The 18,140-nt window shown below is 43.8% G+C and overlaps 1 protein-coding gene across 18 annotated transcripts in view; it reads left to right on the top strand.

Annotated features, from left to right (window-relative positions):
• Window positions 1-18,140, top strand: part of CELF4 (CUGBP Elav-like family member 4) — a 700,139-nt gene that overhangs the window by 615,769 nt on the left and 66,230 nt on the right. For 17 of the 18 annotated variants that reach the window (XR_003529771.1, XM_027656113.1, XM_027656110.1 and 14 more), the window contains 3 exons: window positions 1,743-1,886; window positions 12,318-12,465; window positions 17,702-17,851. Coding sequence is in view for 17 of the 18 variants with exons in the window: in XM_027656113.1 (XP_027511914.1) it covers window positions 1,743-1,886; window positions 12,318-12,465; window positions 17,702-17,851 (442 nt within the window). In the remaining variant the exon portion in view is untranslated. The remainder of the gene's footprint in view (window positions 1-1,742; window positions 1,887-12,317; window positions 12,466-17,701; window positions 17,852-18,140) is intronic. The other variant, XM_027656114.1, reaches the window with a different exon arrangement.

The following is an 18,140-nucleotide window of genomic DNA, read 5'->3' as shown; positions in this document are numbered from 1 at the left end:
TGAATGGAGCATTCATCTCTCTGTCCCTTTGTTTTCCTGAAGCACTTCTTTCAAAACCTTGCTCTTCACCACATTGTGTTAGCAGGTTATAGATTTATTAGAGAGAGACTAACAGGTCAAAAAGAAAGATTCTTTACCAATGAAAATCACTTTCTCCCAGAACAGACTGCTAATCCGGGGGAACATCGCTCATTGTGTGGCCTTAGATTGTTGGGGTCTTTTTTTAGCAAGTTAATTCCTCAAGTCTTTATTCATAACCGAGGATCTGGAGAGGCTATTGAATATGTATAGCTCAGACTTATATATATGTGCATCCATATCTGTGGTTTACTACATTCTTCCCAGTTTGTAGCAGAGCAACTCTGCTTTCACCGAGACTATTTTTTGTGCTTGCAGTTACACAGGAGTGCGTGCAAGCCAGTTAATAATATTGTTCCTGTGCAATCTGAGAAAATCCACCTCTGTCAGAAAAAAGAGTGCCCTGAAATAGCTCAGCTCCTCTGGCATGGAGCTGGTCTTCCTCTACTGCCACAGCCGGAGGCTGAGCTGGTAATTTCCGGCTGACTGTATTTCCAGCAATGAATACCAGTTTGTCGAAAGGGAAGTGTACCATAGGAGCACAATGATTTCAGCTGCCTTTTATCAGCCTCCTGACAGCTCACCTGTTCTCCCCAGGCTTGATGGCAGGCTAGGTACCGAGGCAACTATCCCCTGCTGCCAGGGCAGTGGCCAGATTCTCTCTTCTCTGCATCTCCTCCATCCCCAGGGAGAACACCCTGTGGGGAGTCAACCAACTCATGAAGTTGGGACTTCCTTGGAGCCAGACAAAAAAATACCAGTGCCTTCCTTCCTAAGTAGATCTGTTTCTTCCCATCTCTGCCTCCTATGAGAAATGTAAGGATTGCAGCTACTGACCTTTCATCTCATTTTGGGAAGGAGAGGGATTTCTTTTATCCCAAAAGCACTATGTTTTTCACACTTTTCTGCAGGCGGTTCTGATGGTCATCTGTAGTTCTGCACTGGTGTTGACTGTAGACAAAATCCTAATATCATAAAGCTTTCCTGGAGATGTGTAACTTTAAATGTGGGGGGTTGTGTAGTAGTCTCTATTTTCTAAGAGGAAACTCAGGTCCATCAGGAACTATTTTTGCTCCCCTAATCTAACAGTGCAGAAGAGATGTTGTCTCATGATGATACATACGCTCTGCCCATGATACTGACTCTCATCTCCAAGGCTGGGCAGAGATTTCTCACTATGGGTTACAAGAGAGCAGCATGAAAGGGTAATCCAATTCAGGGGTCTAGAATGCAGAAACCTCGCACATTCCACCAAAACAAATTGGTCCACAAATCCATTCATTTAGCAAAACCTCTTACATTTTGCTGCACTGAGTTCAGATCGTTGTCCTCTTATGAGAACAACCTAATGGGCCTGAAGGTTGAAAGAATAAGGCAAAAACTTTTGCAGAGGGAACATGAATGACAGGCTAGGACTTTGAATTTAAGAGGAAATTATGAAACAGGCTACTGGCATTCACCCTCCTGGGTCCTTTACTTCCTTCCTGATGCTCTCAGCCCCTTGCAAGGGTCAAATTCAAAAACCTGACTTTTTTTGCATGGAAAAAGTCAGCTCCATCAGAATTTTGTTGTACCAAGTCTGTGTTGTTACACGTATAGATTGGTGAGCAACTGTGTATCTAGCTCATTCCCTCTTGTGTGTCCTTTTGTTTCCTCTCCTGCAGGGAGCCTCTTCAAGCCTGGTGGTGAAGTTTGCGGACACGGACAAGGAGCGTACAATGAGGCGCATGCAGCAAATGGCAGGACAAATGGGCATGTTCAACCCCATGGCCATCCAGTTTGGGGCTTATGGCGCCTATGCACAGGCAGTAAGTATAGACCTTGACTCTACACATGTTCGTGGAATTGGGAATATTTTCCAGGGCAGACAAGGGAATCTCCCAGGCAAGTCTCAGAGGTGCAGTAGCCAGTTCTAGAAGTAACCACACCATGATCATGTGTGGACCCATACAAAACACTTCCTATGGGGTCTAAACCATTGCTGTAAAATAAAAGCACAACTAGCCTTTGAGTATTTGGATAAAATAAGCCTGAATTCAGCTTATCCTAGTTCTCTGCCTCATGTCACCATGTGGCTTCTGGGTACCTTGGAGTGACCACAGGATGAAATGGCAGTTGTTGGCAGAAATGTTTTTAGGTTCATGAAAGCATACTAGATAATAACAAAATAGACAAGCAGATATGCACATATACAGTGCTGGCTTCCCAAAATAGTATGATTTAAGTGCACTGGGAAAAAGTCCTCTTGGAGTTGTTTCAGATACTTTATGTACATACCAAACGTGGACACTGGGCCCCTGAGAAGATGTGATTGTACAGGGAGCTGGGCTTTTGATGATGCCCTGAAATGGATGTCTCTGGCATTAGTACTATTTCTTAGGCTGCAATTAACAAGGACCTGCAAGACAAGGTTGGGTTCAGGTAACTTGGACTCTCATGTATTTCAGAGGCAGGTAGAGGTGATACCTGCAGGAGGCAGACAACAATAGACACAATACTCCCCAGTGATTTTGTTGCCTCCTCTAGAGCACATTTGCAGGCAGCGTGTCTGAGTGCTTCATCTGTTTGGTGGCAAAATTTGTGTACAGGAGGGAAGTACCATTTTCCAGAGTAACATATTCCTGAACAAGAGACCAAATGTCTTACCTGAGGTTTACAGGGCTAGCTCAGGAATCACACTCTGTTGTACCCATACTTCCTTCAGTGCACTGACCACCAGGCTTTGTTTTCTTCCCTGACTGTTTCTTTCTTGTTTGTTGGTACCATGTATTTCCCATCACATGCCCATGTTTGTTTGTTAACTTGAAGATCTGGAAATTTCTGTCCTTCTCTGGGGGTCCTGAGCCTCACTGAACCCTTGGTACAACCCCGTCTACCCCTTGTGTGAGCCATGTAGAGGTGTGAGGATGTGCTGTAGAGCTCCACAGAAGTTCCCCCTCTCTCCTCCCAGCTTCAGCTCTTGGTGAAGTTCTGGACTTTTTAATTCACTCTTGCCTAGAAAAATTCTGGGTTTACTTCTTTTTTCTGTCTCCATTTTTACTCCCAGACTAAGTCAATCTCTGTCTCTTCCTTTGTCCTCTACTCCCTTCCTCATGTGATAGAAGAACTGTTCCCTCCCCAGCCTGCCTGTGTTTAACTGTCCTCCTGGCCAGGGAAGGCTACAGGAGTTGGAAAAGAGACAGTAAATCCCATCTGAGCCCAGGTCAGTGGTCAGCAGCCTGGTAGAGGGATGCAGGATTTTTGCCCCTACATATCAGAGAGATTAACGGGAGGCAACCCACAAATAGCTTGGGATGAACATTTGTAGAGGTTGTCAGGCAGGAGATGTGGCTTCAGTGTTACTCTACAGGTATTGATCAGGCAGCTGGAGAGACGGTAAAGACGCCACTGTCCTGATGCTCTGGTCCAAAAACTCTTCTTGTATTATTTTTAATCTAGAGTAACTTTTCTAATTTCCAGCCTAGGTTAATCCTGATATGAGAGAATGCAAGTCTGCTCCTTTACATGACAAAAGTTTCCTCCATTTCTCACCAGATAATGCAGGGACAGTAGTTGAGGATTTATGGCTGAAGGAAGAGTGAAAACAATTCCTGATCTGCTCCCACCCATTGAAACAAATGAATATTTTTCATATTGAATTCTGCGAAAGCAGAATTGGACCCATTATCTTTTTTTTTCCCCCTGATAAATATGCTAATAATGGGGAAAGAATAAGTTTTAGATCTTGACCCATTGGATATGACAAGCTGGTGACACCAATTACCCTGGGGACTTCAGAGCTGTCTAAATGATGGGATCACATTCCCGTTTGGCGCCTGTACACCCAGAGCGTGCTCAGATGCTGTCTCTCAATCAGCCTCCCTATCTGTTTCATCTCACAGTCTCACATAAAAGGGAAGGAAGGGAGCTTCGAGGCTCTGTGGCGTTCCCTCGGTCCTGATTAATCCACCTCAGACTGCTGGCTCTTATATATCAAGGTGATTGGCACCTCACAAATGCCAGCAGGAGATGGAGGGATCGATAAGGAAGAGGAAAAGGGAGAGAGCAGTTTTATTCGGCCGAAAATGGAGTCAAAGAGCTAATGCAAGTCAAGAGGAGGGAAGGTGAAACATCAGGATCAGGACTGTCATGACGGGTGATGCCATGGCCACCAGCAACTCTTGTGATACTCAGTGAATTACTTGACTCCCTGGCCTTGTTTCCCCATGTACAAATAAAGCTGATGATCAGATTTATTTATTTCCTCTTCTCCCTCAGGGACATGGCTCTCTCTTGCGCAGTCCCTCCATGAGTTTTCACACAGTGGTAGGGCAGGAACACAAGTGCAAGAAGTGCTTCAGTGCTTGGTAGTAAGGTCAGAACAAGCAGGAGACATTAAGCTCTCTAATTCATACTTGTAGTCTGCACTCTCAGCTATCCCCCTACAGTCCACACCTGACTCATGTCTCTATGTAAGACTTCTCAAGCAATACCGTGACAGCAGTTTATCAATAGTTTCTAATGGTCTGCCCCCAGAGAGGAAGTTGTTCAAGTCCCGTACGATGCAGTTTCTTGCTGTATTTCCCCCAGAGAAGCATCTTGCACATCACTGTGACTGGATTAGCTCCTGCAAAAAGGTCTCAATCCATCAAGGTGGCTGGTGCATCAGAAACCCACATGATAGATTGATGGGCACCTGTGGGTTTGCAAACCCTCTGAGGAGAAGCAGTGAGGGCCTCAGTCCATCAGTGTTTGACTGACAGTCTTCAATGTTACCATCAGGACTGATTTGGGCCCCAGCTCCTCTCTAAGTTACCTGCCTTACAGCTCAGCAACTGGCCATGTAGCAGTTCACTCCCTGCTGCTGCTGCTGCTGCACGCTGTCAACCCACTTAGCCTCAACTTAAACAACTTTAACCTTGATAACAGTGGCAGCCTCACATCAGGCAAGCAACCAGTCCTTGGGTTCAGCAGCCATATGGCCTCAGACCCAGAGGTAAAAAATATGAGGAAGAAAAGGGACTTCTCCACTGTTTGCAGTTTTCCATCCCCTCCTCATGTGCCACCTGCAAGCAGACCAGACAAAGCTTGGCACCAACACTGTATGCTGTTTCAGTGACACAGAAAGCCACACCAGACTCACTTCACCTCTTTTGCATGCAGCTCAAGACAAGTCAAATTTCATGGCTTCCTAAAGCTCCCAGAGACCCTACACTAATTTGTTTCAGAGACTGGTGGTTTGTTCTTTTTGTTTGTTGGATTTGGTTTGGTGGGTTTTTTTGGGATTGGGTTTTTTGGGGTTGTTTGTTAGTTTGTTTTTTGTTTGTTTGTTTGTTTTAGTTTTTTTTCTTTTTAGCAATATCTTCCCATACTCATTTAACTTCTCCTTTTATGGGGCAATTATTTCTTTTATTTCACACGTGTACAGAGCATCAGCTCTTTTTGGTGTCAGGTTACTGTGAATATACACCAGCTGGGTGTTGATAGCTGTTTCTGCAGTTTAAGTTAAGGCCAGGTTGAGGTATAGATTTGAATTCCGTCTGGAGAGAAGGAGAGTGATGCTAGCTGGCACCACCTTGATTTGCTGCCAGACAAGAATGAACCTGCAGGGACACACTCTACCTCAGAGGAGCACAGCACACCTTCTTAGATCTTGGTAAGAGGTGGGATGGCCAAGCCCAAAATCACAAGCAGTGAAAATCAAAACAGACTGTGAATAGTGGTAGTACAATCCTAGCCCAAACAAACAATGGTGGCAAAAGTTCCTGTAGGACTTTCTGTTCAGAAAGTGTCAAGGAATAGTTAGGAGCTGTCTCGTGTCAGTGATGCCCCACCACGCAGAAAGGAAATGTTCACAGATCAAAAAAGGGTTAGGGAGATGGGAAAATGCAGAAGAGCAAAGCAAGAACAAAGGAAAGAGCCTTGGAAAGTGACAGATACAGTATAAATTATTTAATTTTTAAATTATTTAAGATAAGATCAAAGTCTTAAATCAAGTTTGCATAAAAAATGGGGTGGGAATGTTAGTCATGGTCTTCTGGCCAAACTCCAGCCTTGGGACTGATTGCACTCTGCAGCAGGGATAGGCATAGAGTTTGTGAGTAAAAACAGATTGGGACAGAGACAACATAGGCAATGCTAGCATTTGCTCTCTGACCTGGAGCAAGTCCTTTCCCATCAGTAAATCCCAGCTCCCCTCACTCTGAAAAAGTATAAATTGCTGCTGCTCCCAAACTCCAGACAAAAACTGCAACAAATCTGGAAATGTCCAGCACAGCAGATCTATCAGTCATCATCATAACTGGTCTTCTTGGGAAGTTAGGGCAGCAATGACTACCATACTGACCACAAAAGCCTAGGTGTCCCCTTCTACTTCGCTGTCCAGCTCCTGTGGAGATGAAAGGATATTTCTGCTAAATAATCTGAGGTAGTGCTGATGGGAAGAATCTCTTCTTCCTAAATTTATTTAATTTGTACTGTGAAATTATTTTGGAAAGATACTTTAAAAAAAAATCAGCTAGCCTTATGAAATTGGGGGAAAATTACTGACTATAGGCTATCTTCTGGATATAATAGTTATTACATTTAAATAGCCAAAATGAGACAGTATATTTGGTAAATACTACCTGATACGCAAATCACTTGCTCTGATCTGTTCCAGGAGAGGAAGCTATTTTGAGGCCATAATACTCTGTAGCAGGGCTAATACCATGTTTCTGACCACCAGCTCCCTGGTAATTCAGAAATAATGAACACTCACATTTGGGCTCTCTGTACAATCTTTTTTAGGCTTTGGGTTTTTTCCACAGTTCACAGAAAATCAGAAACCTGAACTATTGTGTATCAGACTGGAAAGACACTAAGGCACATGAATACAGGTGTTGCACATTTGTTTGATTTTTTAAAAAAATTTTAATTAAATTTAAATTTTACTTTCAAAACAGAAATTTCTGTTTTCTTGAAGATATTAAAAATGTATGAAAGACTATTTTGGCTTTTTTACCAATCATCTTCTGTCTGTTTGAAGGCTTGAAAGGTATTTTTAGTTTTACCTCCTAATGGCCAGTTAGGTAAAAGAGAATTTGCCAATTCTGTGACTTTACCAGATATGAGTCCTCTTGCTGCTTGATTGATCACTTTGCTTAGCTCTTTCTACCACAGGGTTAACATGAGGATTCATTAGCTAAGTGTCTATATAGATTGTTAGAGGTGGGAAGTGTGGGATGCTGTTATTACTTTTATTATACTAAATGAAGAATGTTAAAAGTCAAAAAAAATCATGTCGTTCAGAGACAAGGATGGCAAATAACACTGAAAAAAAAGGGGAAAGTCATCACATCATTCAGAGTAAGACCTCTCCAAGGGTAATGATCACACTATTTCAAAAAGAGTTAATCGGAAATAATCTCCCTTTCTCCTCTTCCCCTTTTCATTTTCACATGCATTTCTTTTGGGGGCTCAGCAAGGCAGGCTGTACTTTCTTGTCCTATTTCCAACAGGAGTTTTTGACCTTGAGAAAGTTCCTTCATCTCTCCGTGCAATTGTTCCTCCTGTAAGAAAAAAGAGAGTATTTCTTGCCCTTGAGTACAGTTGCAACTCAAGGTAGCAAAAAGATGTGTGAGACAAATCCTTCCATCTCCCTCTATTGATCAACCATCATTGCTACACCTTCCCATGGTTTGGATGGCTTTACCAGCATCTCTCCACCTGCCCCACCAGTTCTCAAGCATTGGGATGGCAACTGCAGGTTCTCTGCCTCTTGAGGTGCTGTCTTGAGGTGTGGCAGGAACCAGTCTGGTAACATCTCCTGGTCTCCTCAGGAGATAAATATTTGAGCAAAAGAAAAGTTAGCAGGAAAGAAGGAATGAATCTTTAAAATGGATGGGAAAAGTCTCTAAATGCTGAGGCAAAGGTCATGCCAAGGAAGTAAGAGAACCAAAAGGAAATACGTCCTTTCAGTTAAGGGAGGGAAAAGCTCCTCTACATCCCCTTGGATCAGTCTGAGATAATAAGGCTGCTGCCTTCCTGATTAGTGCTCTGTAGCCCCAGCCCAGGCAGGGAAAATCTGCATTTCAAATGGCATATTTTAAAGTACACAATACCCAGGGGCCCTGCTGCTATTGATTTGCCTCTGGTGGGGTCATTGCCTCACTTTCTACAATTTTATTAACTGGGACCATACGCTGGGTCTCTTTCAAAGTGAAAAGAGAGTGGATGGGACATTTGTCTTCCGGGGGAGCTGGGGAAGGAGTGGGGTGACTTTCACTGGGAATGCCCTGGAGGTTTTATAAGGAAGACTGGTGACCCTTACAGGACTTGCTCTCCTTTTGTAAATTTCCCTGGAGCCATCCTGGGAGGGGAGGAGGTAGATTTTATCCTGTCAACTTCTTCCAAGGTGACTGAGTTCCTGTCCTCCTACCTGCATTGTGCCACTGTACTCAGTCAGGCTTTGACCACTGGGCTGGGTGGGAGCTCCCTCTTCTTTCCCCTTAACCTTTACCCCTGAGCACATCCAACAAGAGCAGGACAGGTGTGAATGGGACCTGTGACCTTAGAAAGGAGGCAGGAGGGTTGTCAAGAGTTGAAATGTCCAGACAGTTTTAGAACAAGTGGAGGTCCACTCTCTAGCCAAAGTAGCAAAGCCAGTTAACTGGGGTACACATCTGTGTTCAGATGTGGGAAGCTCTACTCCTCCCAGCTCTTGGTAACCCTAGGTTAACCCAGAGACTGCAGTGAGGTCTGTGTCTTTTGGGTCATGATGTGAAGGGCTCCAGCTTATTTCAGCATGCTAGGTTTCTAGGACATCTTGGAGAGTACCTCCACAGAGCACTGAGCATAACAGAAACCGGGTGACTGCTCTCTGCAGGATCTCTGTTGTAGCTGAAGCACTTGATCTAGTTTACCAAAACACAGCTTAGGACTTTATTTTTACTGCATTAGCTTTTTAACCCTAAGCTAAGTTTAACCTCTTTGCTCCTCACAGTCCTAATTCAGTCTCTGTGGGAGTATGGCCAGTTTTAAGAGACCATTTCACTGAAATCCACCAGGCTTTAGACTGCAGACCCTGCACCTTCAGCACAGATCAGTAGATTAGGAACATCTAGTTCTTCTCATAAGGAGAGAGAAAATACCTTCTTCTCTCCAAAGGTCCGTGACAGAAGGGCATGAATGACATTGCACTGCAAAAAGAAACATGACTGTAGCCAAGGCATACTCTGCAATCATGCACCTTCCAGTGCAAATTTATAATCCCTCTGAAAGCACAAGAAGTGACACACTGAGGTTACCTGATTTGCAAACAGGAGGAGCATCTGCCATTGTTAACTCTGAACAGCTTAGAGACATCCATAAGCGGGAGAAAAAGTTGCATAAGCCATAATTAATGTCACAAGTGACTGCGTAGCTCTGTTGAGTGCAAAATGGAGATTTTCTTTGGAGCAGTAGAATCATTTGTACTACTATTGCCAATGCAGCAACTTTTTAGATAGAGCCCTGTTTCTCAGCAGCACAGGTGAAGCACAAAAAATGGGATTAACACCTTTCTTTTAAATGGATGTGAACCAAGTTCCAAAAATATCTGCTGAGGACCAGGTAAGGGGTGGAAATGATTTCATCTAACTGCATTGGTAGGTGCAGCTGTACCAATCAATTGAGGTTCCACATCCAGTCCACAGGGAGAAACAAAGCTGCAATCCATCTGCCCAGAGGCATTTGGGTGCAGAAGGGAGAGACAAATCTTGGCCTAGATTCCTCTGCCTGTTATCACATCAACCATGGTGGGTGACCAGCTCACAGCAAACCCGATCTGTATTTAGTTTACTGAACCTGACAGAGGGAAATGCCAAAAAAATAGTCCTCTGCCTGCTCTAGAATGTCTCTGGTTCAAATACCAGGCTGATATCTGCCAGCAAGACTGTGGCACACATACAACCAGCCATACATCACTCTCTGTTCTGAGGTGGGCTTGTTCATGCAGCTCTGGTCACTTTTGGAGAAAAGCAGAGAAAACTTGTCAAGGGCAAGACTGGGAATGTTCCCAGCCCTTGCAACTGCATCCATCTCAGAGAGATGTTACTTGGGTCTGCAGAGCTACAGAGATCCTGTAGGCATAGATCTTGGCCATCATTTCTGCAACCAGCCTCCTCTGTCCTGGGTAAAAATACCCAGCACAGAAAATGAGATATGAGTCAGCACACCTAGTGCTGGAGTTAATCCAGTGTTAAAGATGGATAGGCTTCCCCTTCCTCATTCACTTTATTGGTATACTTTCTAAAATCACCTGCTCAGTACCTTCTCTGCAGAATAAACCCAAATAATGTCTAGAAACAAATGTATTCCTTAAAGAGGAATCAGCATTGTGCTATAATAGAAAAGATTGTCTAATCACTCCATCAGTAATTACAAAGAACAGGATATCACTAATTAAAATGTGAAAGTGTCTTATGCAGGGTATAATAAAAAAGGGTAATTAACAATCAAAGGAAAAGCCACCACTTTGCCTCCAACCTGCATTAGGTTTCAAAAAATAATTCTCAATTCCAATACAACACTTTTCATCTGTAGATCTGAAGGCACTCCTGTGTGGGGAGATAGGTATCCTGTGTCCCATTTTATTGCTGGAGAAACCAAGGCAAGTTTCCACAACATGTGCATGGTTATTCAGCAGGTCAGTGGCACAGCACCCTTTACTGGTGGTGACGAGTTTCAGTATTTGAATGAGTGCAGTTCATTTTCAAGGGTTCATTCAAGGCATTCATTGGTTTCTTTTAGTGCGTATGTGTATGAATATCTAATTTAGCTGTTATTTCTGTATTAAAGCTAACAGTAGGGAACAGTGTGTTCCTTGCCATGACTTTTGAGATCTGTTTAATGCTGAGAAGCATGTCCCATGTGCTTAAAGAACAGCATCAGAAGGTGATTTCTGGATGGGAGAGAGAGTAAAATGACAGACAGCAGCAAAACAGAGTTACTCCAATTCTGGAGACAACACAGACATGAGTCACTTTTAAAATCACTACAGGAAAATATTTTTCTTTTCCACTATTATTATCAAGGCACAGATTACCAGAGGTTCAGCAATGTACAGAGTAAGGCTTTACTCTCTGTGCATCTTCTTTCCCCCATATCATCTCTAAGCATCCACCACTGGTCACTGCTGAGGATTGGATACTTGGACGTACCCTGTCTGACTCTTTGTACAGCTACAGGGAAGGAGACAAGAGGTAGCTTCAACCAAACTGTCTTATCCTTCACACCAGGAACATTTTATAAGCCCACTGCAGCCATAGTGTACACGTGAACTGCACCATCTGTGTGCTAGGTTTGGAGTGTAACATAATGATAACAAAGTCTGGTTTTAATGAAAGAAACATTTCCAGCATGTACAACCATTCACCAGCCTTCTGCTCCAAAATTTTTACCCCCAGAATGCCTGAAAATATAGACTGGGTTACTTATTTCTGCTTTTGGTAGGTACCCTGAAACAAGCAGTATTTTGACCACTTTCTGGAAAAAAATTAATAGAGGAAGTCAGCCCAGATCAAAAACATGGGAAAGGGGTTTTCGCATTAGGCAATATTAATCTTGCTAAAGTAGGGGAACTCCCTTCTCTTGTACAGCTCTTCTGGAGGTCTCTGCTTGGTTGTATTGGAAATAGGTGCCATAATCTGGTCAAAAGGTTCGGTCATGGTTTTGCTCTGTACCCACCAGACACTTCCTAGCAGGCTCAGAAAAAGTGATTTTTCTCACTGACAGATGGAAAAAAATCAGGTTATCCCTAGAGAACTAGCCAGGCTTGCTGCTTTGGAGAAGGAATCCACTTTCCCTGCGTACACTGGTCTCCCATCACTAACCACCAGAGCTTTCCCAGAACTTTGATATAAGCAATGTAAGCCATGAAACCTCTTTGCTCAGGTAGTATATAGTCTTTTCCATGTATAAAGTCTTTTGTCTGCCCTTCTTATCAGAAAAGTAGCAGGGAGTCAGAGGGTTGTGTCCAGCTCACGGGAGATCTCCACACTGGGGGAACACATGGAGAGGATGGGGACCACAAAGACCCCAAGATGAAAAGACAACCTTTGCCTCCAGCTCCTGTAGTGAGGAGGAAGGCGAGGCCTGGGGGGTACCACAGGCACGGTGTGCTGACATCTCAAAAGAGAGGGGTGCATCACACCCTCACCAGGCCCACACCCTGATGCTGGTGCCACAGGCTGCCCAGCCAGTGACCGCGTGATATTTTTTCCCTGCTCTCTTTGTTCCAGCTGATGCAGCAGCAGGCCGCGATTATGGCCTCGGTGGCGCAGGGCGGATACCTGAACCCCATGGCAGCCTTTGCAGCGGCCCAGATGCAGCAGATGGCAGCTCTGAACATGAACGGCCTGGCAGCCGCCCCCATGACACCAACCTCAGGTAAGGGGACAGAGGGGTGGAGAGGGAAAAGGGAGGGAAGGTCTGGCCACATCCCAGAGAAGACCTGGTAGGACATATTATCTCTCTGTTATAGTCACCTGCAGCCAGGCAAGCATCGATCTCTTCTCCCTGGTTACAAGTGACAGTACCAGAGTAAAGGGCCTCAAGTTCCATCAGGGGAGGTTTGGACTGGGTATTGGAAAAGGTTTCTTTGTAACAGGCTGCCCTTGGCAGTGGTTGAGTGTCCATCCCTGGAGGTGTTTAAAAGACGTGTAGCTGTGGCACTTTAGGACTTGGTTTAGTGGTGGGCTTGGCAGTGCTGGGTTAATGGTTGGACTCTGTGATCTCAGACGTCTTTTCCAACCTTAACAATTCTATGATTCTGTGACACTTCCTTCTCAGTTTTATCGCACACACAACTTTTCTTTGTGTCTGAGCACCCTTCAAATGTCATAAAACATCCTACAGTGTCCTACACTGGTTTATTGGTGTATATATGTGTCCAGCTGGTCAGTGCTGGTGCTGTCACAGCCAGGCTGGTCTAAAGACAAAAAAATAGGGTTGCTGGTGAGATGCATTAGCATTAACAAGATGAATTTTGCCTTTGGGACACATAAGCCATTCCCCTCTTGTGAGATAGGACAGCAGGTATTTAGGGAAGATATCTGGTGCTATCTGGAATGAAGACCTTTGCTGAGAGGGTTTCAGGCTGCTGGAATAGAGACAGGTAGTCAGTGAAGGGCTGCCAGGATCTGTCTAGGCTGTGAGAAGCCCATTCTAGGAGCTGCAATATGTGGTTCCATGGGCAGAGAAATAAGCTGAAATGGAAACAGGTCTGTCTTTCCTGGGGCTTGAAGCACAAGGATATCATTTGGGCAGGAACAGGTCAAGGAATGATCAAGCCTGCTAGTCATGGAGTGATACGTGGCCTAACAGCAGTGAAGTAGGAAAGCAGGAAAGTTGGATCAAACCTTGAAAGACGTGAGAATTTGGAAAGCCTTGCAATCTAACAGAGTCTGGTAGGGGAGCAGAGCTCTCAAAGGTACATCTTCAGAGGACCATTTCTAAGAGACAGGCTGGGATAAAAGGGTGCTTGGGGTGACATAGCTTGTTTCTATGAGAATAGGACTGTACTCAGAAAGATGTGGCATACCAGTGCCCTTGTGTGAACCTGGAAGCATCCAGCTGGCCTGGAGAGGACCAGCTTCACAAAGGGTAGGGATGAGAAATGGAAGGAGTAAGATATGTCTGAGCCTGCTATGGTGCAGGCAGCATTGGGCATACCAGGATCTGGGACTCCAGAGCAGAGCAGTAAGAGAGGAAAAAGGCAGCTTCATTGCTGAATATAGAGAGATCTGCACCAGCCCCGGAGTGGGAAAGTGTCATCTGACAAAGCAGTCAGGAAAGATGCCTGATGGTTGAGCAACATTGGATGGCAGGGAATTAAGGCACCAAAGCAATGCAGGTTTGGGCACTGTTCCTGATGAACTGAGCTGTGCTAACCTGTCTGCCAAAGGAAATATCCCTGACTGCACACAGCATCTCTCTGCAATCTGTAGCTGGGAACAGCATCAGCAGCTACTGGATCATATACATATTTTTTCCTTTGCTTGTATTAGAATATAAGTGGGGGGGAGAAGAAGAGAAAGGAAGAGAGATCTCATTCCACATGAACTTATGGAGACCGAAGGAAAAGCACTTGACTCAAAAATCTTATACCACACATTTCAGAATATATGTTTACACAATGATAAAAGTATAAACAATGAGTCGATGGAGCTACTGCAAAACCAAACAGAAAAGTGGCTTAATTATATGTGCACCCTTTAAACCCACTGCTGGAAAGATTATCATATTTGCATTAGCTAGATTTGTTTTGTGTTGGTGGGAGCAGAAAGAACATCAAACAAAGACTCCCTAGAATTCAAATGTTGTCAGGGCCTGGAAAGCTGAATCCAGACAGTGGTTTGTGATGGACCCACCACAAAAGAGCACAAGCTCTTTTGAATATGCATAAGTCTTGAAAACAACTGAGTTTTGTGCAATAGATGCAAAAATACCTGTAAAACAGCCAAATTATGTGCCTACCATGATATCCAGCACACAAAAAGCATCCCAGCTCCTTTGCTATAAAATGCTCCTCTTCTGCTGTCACCAGTGCCTTTCAGAGTCACAGAATCTTAGATCATCTAGGTTGTAAAAAACCTTTAAGACCATCACGTTCAACCATTAACCCAGCACTGCCATGTTTACCATTAAATTGTCTCCCTAAACACAGTGCCTACACACGTTTTAAATATCTCCAGGGATGGTGACTCCATCACTTCCCTGGCAGCCAGTTTCAGTGTTTGACAGGATGAGGGGACTGTTAAACTCTCACTCTCAGAATACAGGAGAGGAAACTCATGTTTTTTACATGGTCTCTGAATCACCCATGACTGGTCATTATTGAAAATAAGATGCTGGTTTAGATGATCCCCTGATGTCTTTCATGGTGGCCAATTTTGCACTCTCCTAATGACATATTTTCAATCACAGAGCCTATTCACTTTGGTATTATTGTAGATTTACCTTGAATGAGTAACTTCCTTCATGAAAAACCTCTGTGGTGGGTTGTGGAAATATCCATTGACAATTATTCCTTAGGAGAAATGTTTAGACTTTGAAATTACTCCTTGTATTACTACAACACTCACAAAGCATGTTATAAGATGCATAGAAAATGTTTCACATAATTTCTGAGCAAGCAAGCCTACAACACTAGCAGCGATTTCTGAGTGGCCAGGAGATATCTGAAGCCTAACATGAATTCTCCTGCTGGTTTTTGTTAGCATTCAGAAAACCAAATGGAAAATGATCATTCTGCTTCATAGCAGGATTTCTAGTCATTGAAGTATATCTTTGTTCTGCCTTGGAATGAAAATGAAATATTTCAAAGTTCTGGGGAAAAAAAAAAAAACAGGCATCAGAAAAAGTGTTGGGAACATTGAAAAAGTAAAAAGGAAGTGTTTTGATCTTTCCTAAGCAAAAGAAAAATTGTGCTAGAAAAAAAGATGCTGGTAACCCAGGAGTCCTAGAGGCATTGGAGGTATTGGCTCAGCCTCTATGCTGATATCTTCAGGCCTTCTAATCCAGCTGGTTTCCTGTGTGTCCCACCTCTAGGAGAGAGGGTTCCTTGCGACATGGCCATGACTTCATTCAGGCTTATGGGACCTACAAACTCAGAGAGTTCTGGATCCAGCCAAATCTAACAGATGAGAGACAATATCCATCTTATCTGGCTGTGACCATGCAAAAGTCAGACCTCTCATTTAATCTAGTCACCTGGCTGGCCTGCAGTCAGTGTGGGTGGTGATAGGCAGTCCCAGTGGGTAATTCAGACCAGAAAAAATTTAATGCTGTTTGCTGCCATTTTAACAGTTCTCCATCAAGACTCAGGTTTATCTCACACACCATCCGTAGTTGTGAGGCAACTAATTTAATGTCTCTGAAAGTCTGGTTCAGGTTTTACATTTCTCCCATCTCTGCTACAATCTGGGTGAAAAGTGGGTCTGGCAGAGGATCTGCTACTCTGTTAGCTGCAAAGAGATGCTAGAAATGAAATTTCATTTAGGCTTTCCTTCCTTCCTTCTCTTCTCCCTCCCTCCCTCCCTCCCTCTGTGTTGTAAATCTGCACCTGGTGTAGCTGCAGCAAGAGATCTCAAACGAGGGATGAAATCCACAACTGGCATCCACCACCACCATTTGTTCTCTGCAGTGGCATTATGCCAGTTTTACTCCAGCTACAGATCTGACCTCTCCAGGGGGGTTCTTTATAAGAAGAAAATTAAAAAATTCCAATGAATGTGCCTAAACTTCCTTAGACATGCACAAAATAGCTAGCACAAATCCCTTGTTACAATTTTAGAAAAAAATTACTTACATTTTCTATGCAAATAAAGGAGAGATCCAGAAAAGCAACTGAAATTTTAAGTAGCCTTTGTGATTTGCAAGCTGATGGCATATGCTAAGAGCATTGCCTTTGGACTTCAGTTGCCACTGCTGGCTCCCTGTACCTCCACAGAGGGCATTTTTAAAGGCCAACACCATTTAAATAAGCAAAGGGGAAGCAGCAGCTTGTCTGCTCAGGGTATAAGAAATGAGTTGAAATACTGCCTATTTTTTGGGCTACTCAAATCTGAACATATTAAACCATCTCATCCATTTGTATTGGCTTTCTTAAAGCACCAACACAGATTTAAGCAGTCATTAAATTGTGTTACCAGACTTACCCATCATGGAATACTCTTGTGGTGAAGAAAATATCTGCAATTGGTTTAAAAAAGAGGTTACTGCAAAAATGGTGTTTTCTACCAGTAGTATACCTTGACACAGAAAGATATTGCTAAAGATTATATAGTTAAACTTACCATACACAGCCACGAAGAGAAAAATACTATTTCAGCATCTTTGAAAACTCATTTTTGGTCCCTAAAACTATCCTGAATATGTCAGAAGAAGAACAGACTGTCTAGTCATTTTAAACATAGGTACAGGAGCAGACAATGAGGTAGCAGAGGGATTTAATTCTACCCCCAGAAATTCAAGAATTCTCTACCAGTGCACGACAAGATCTCACCCAAAACATAAAGATTAATTTGTTCTTCTGAAACAGCAGCATTGGAGTCCCTGACAGGATGCATCAGAAAAGAAAGAAAGGAGTATGATTCCGTGATAGGAACAAACCTAGCCCAAAATTTGCCCCCATTCACTGGGAGAAGTCTGTCAAAACTCTATGAAGTCAAGTTTGAGCTAAAGAGTGACATTTAAAAAAGGTATCGCTGACTACCTTTAGGCTGTGAATCAACTTGCGAAGCCTTGTAAGGATCCCTAGTGCTGAGAATGTTCAGAATGAGTTTGTACGTGAAAGGTGTATCCTGAGAGTCTGCAGACAGAGTAGTCCTGGAAGTCAGTACACACACAGGGCTCCAAAGGGAAATTAAGAGGAACTGCTGTAGAAAGGTAGGGCTGAGAAATTTTGAAAGATTTGCAAGCCTTTCTTAAATGCTTACTGAACAGAGGAGCAGAGGCAAGCAGTCCCTTCACTTGCTCAACAGCTTGGGAGATTTTTCATTTCTTGGATTATCGGGAGGTTTCTGTCTGGTGGTCCCAGCTGTTGTGTCAGCAGTTTTATCCGTGTAGTTGTTGTTGTTTCCAGTACTCACCAGCTCTGACATTGTGTCCTCCCTGTTTGCAGGTGGAAGCACGCCTCCTGGCATAACTGCACCAGCTGTGCCTAGCATCCCATCTCCAATTGGGGTGAATGGTTTCACTGGCCTCCCGCCGCAGGCTAATGGGCAGCCAGCTGCAGAAGCCGTGTTTGCTAATGGCATTCACCCTTATCCAGGTAAGCCAGACCCATGTTGTGCCCACAATCTGCTCCCTCAGTGTTAGGGAAGGCTGTCCACATCCACAGGCTTTGTCCAACAAGAGAGACCTCAAAGGGATTATGCCTCACACCATCAGGACTTACCCCCACATCGCTGTTTGAGGTCTTACGCAGCTACAGTAGTTAAAAAGTTCAATCTGGATGATAAACATCAAGGGCATGTTGGAGGTGAAAAAACTCGTTTCTGAATATTTGAGTGCTCAGTTGCTGGATAGCGTGTCTGGTGAATATAGTCAGGACAACCAGC

The sequence above is a fragment of the Corapipo altera genome, unplaced genomic scaffold, assembly GCF_003945725.1.
Source record: "Corapipo altera isolate COAL_440 unplaced genomic scaffold, ASM394572v1 61553, whole genome shotgun sequence".
Classification (NCBI taxonomy): domain Eukaryota; kingdom Metazoa; phylum Chordata; class Aves; order Passeriformes; family Pipridae; genus Corapipo; species Corapipo altera.
The sequence above is the reverse complement of the archived record's forward strand: the minus strand, read 5'-3'. Positions and strand labels throughout refer to the sequence as shown.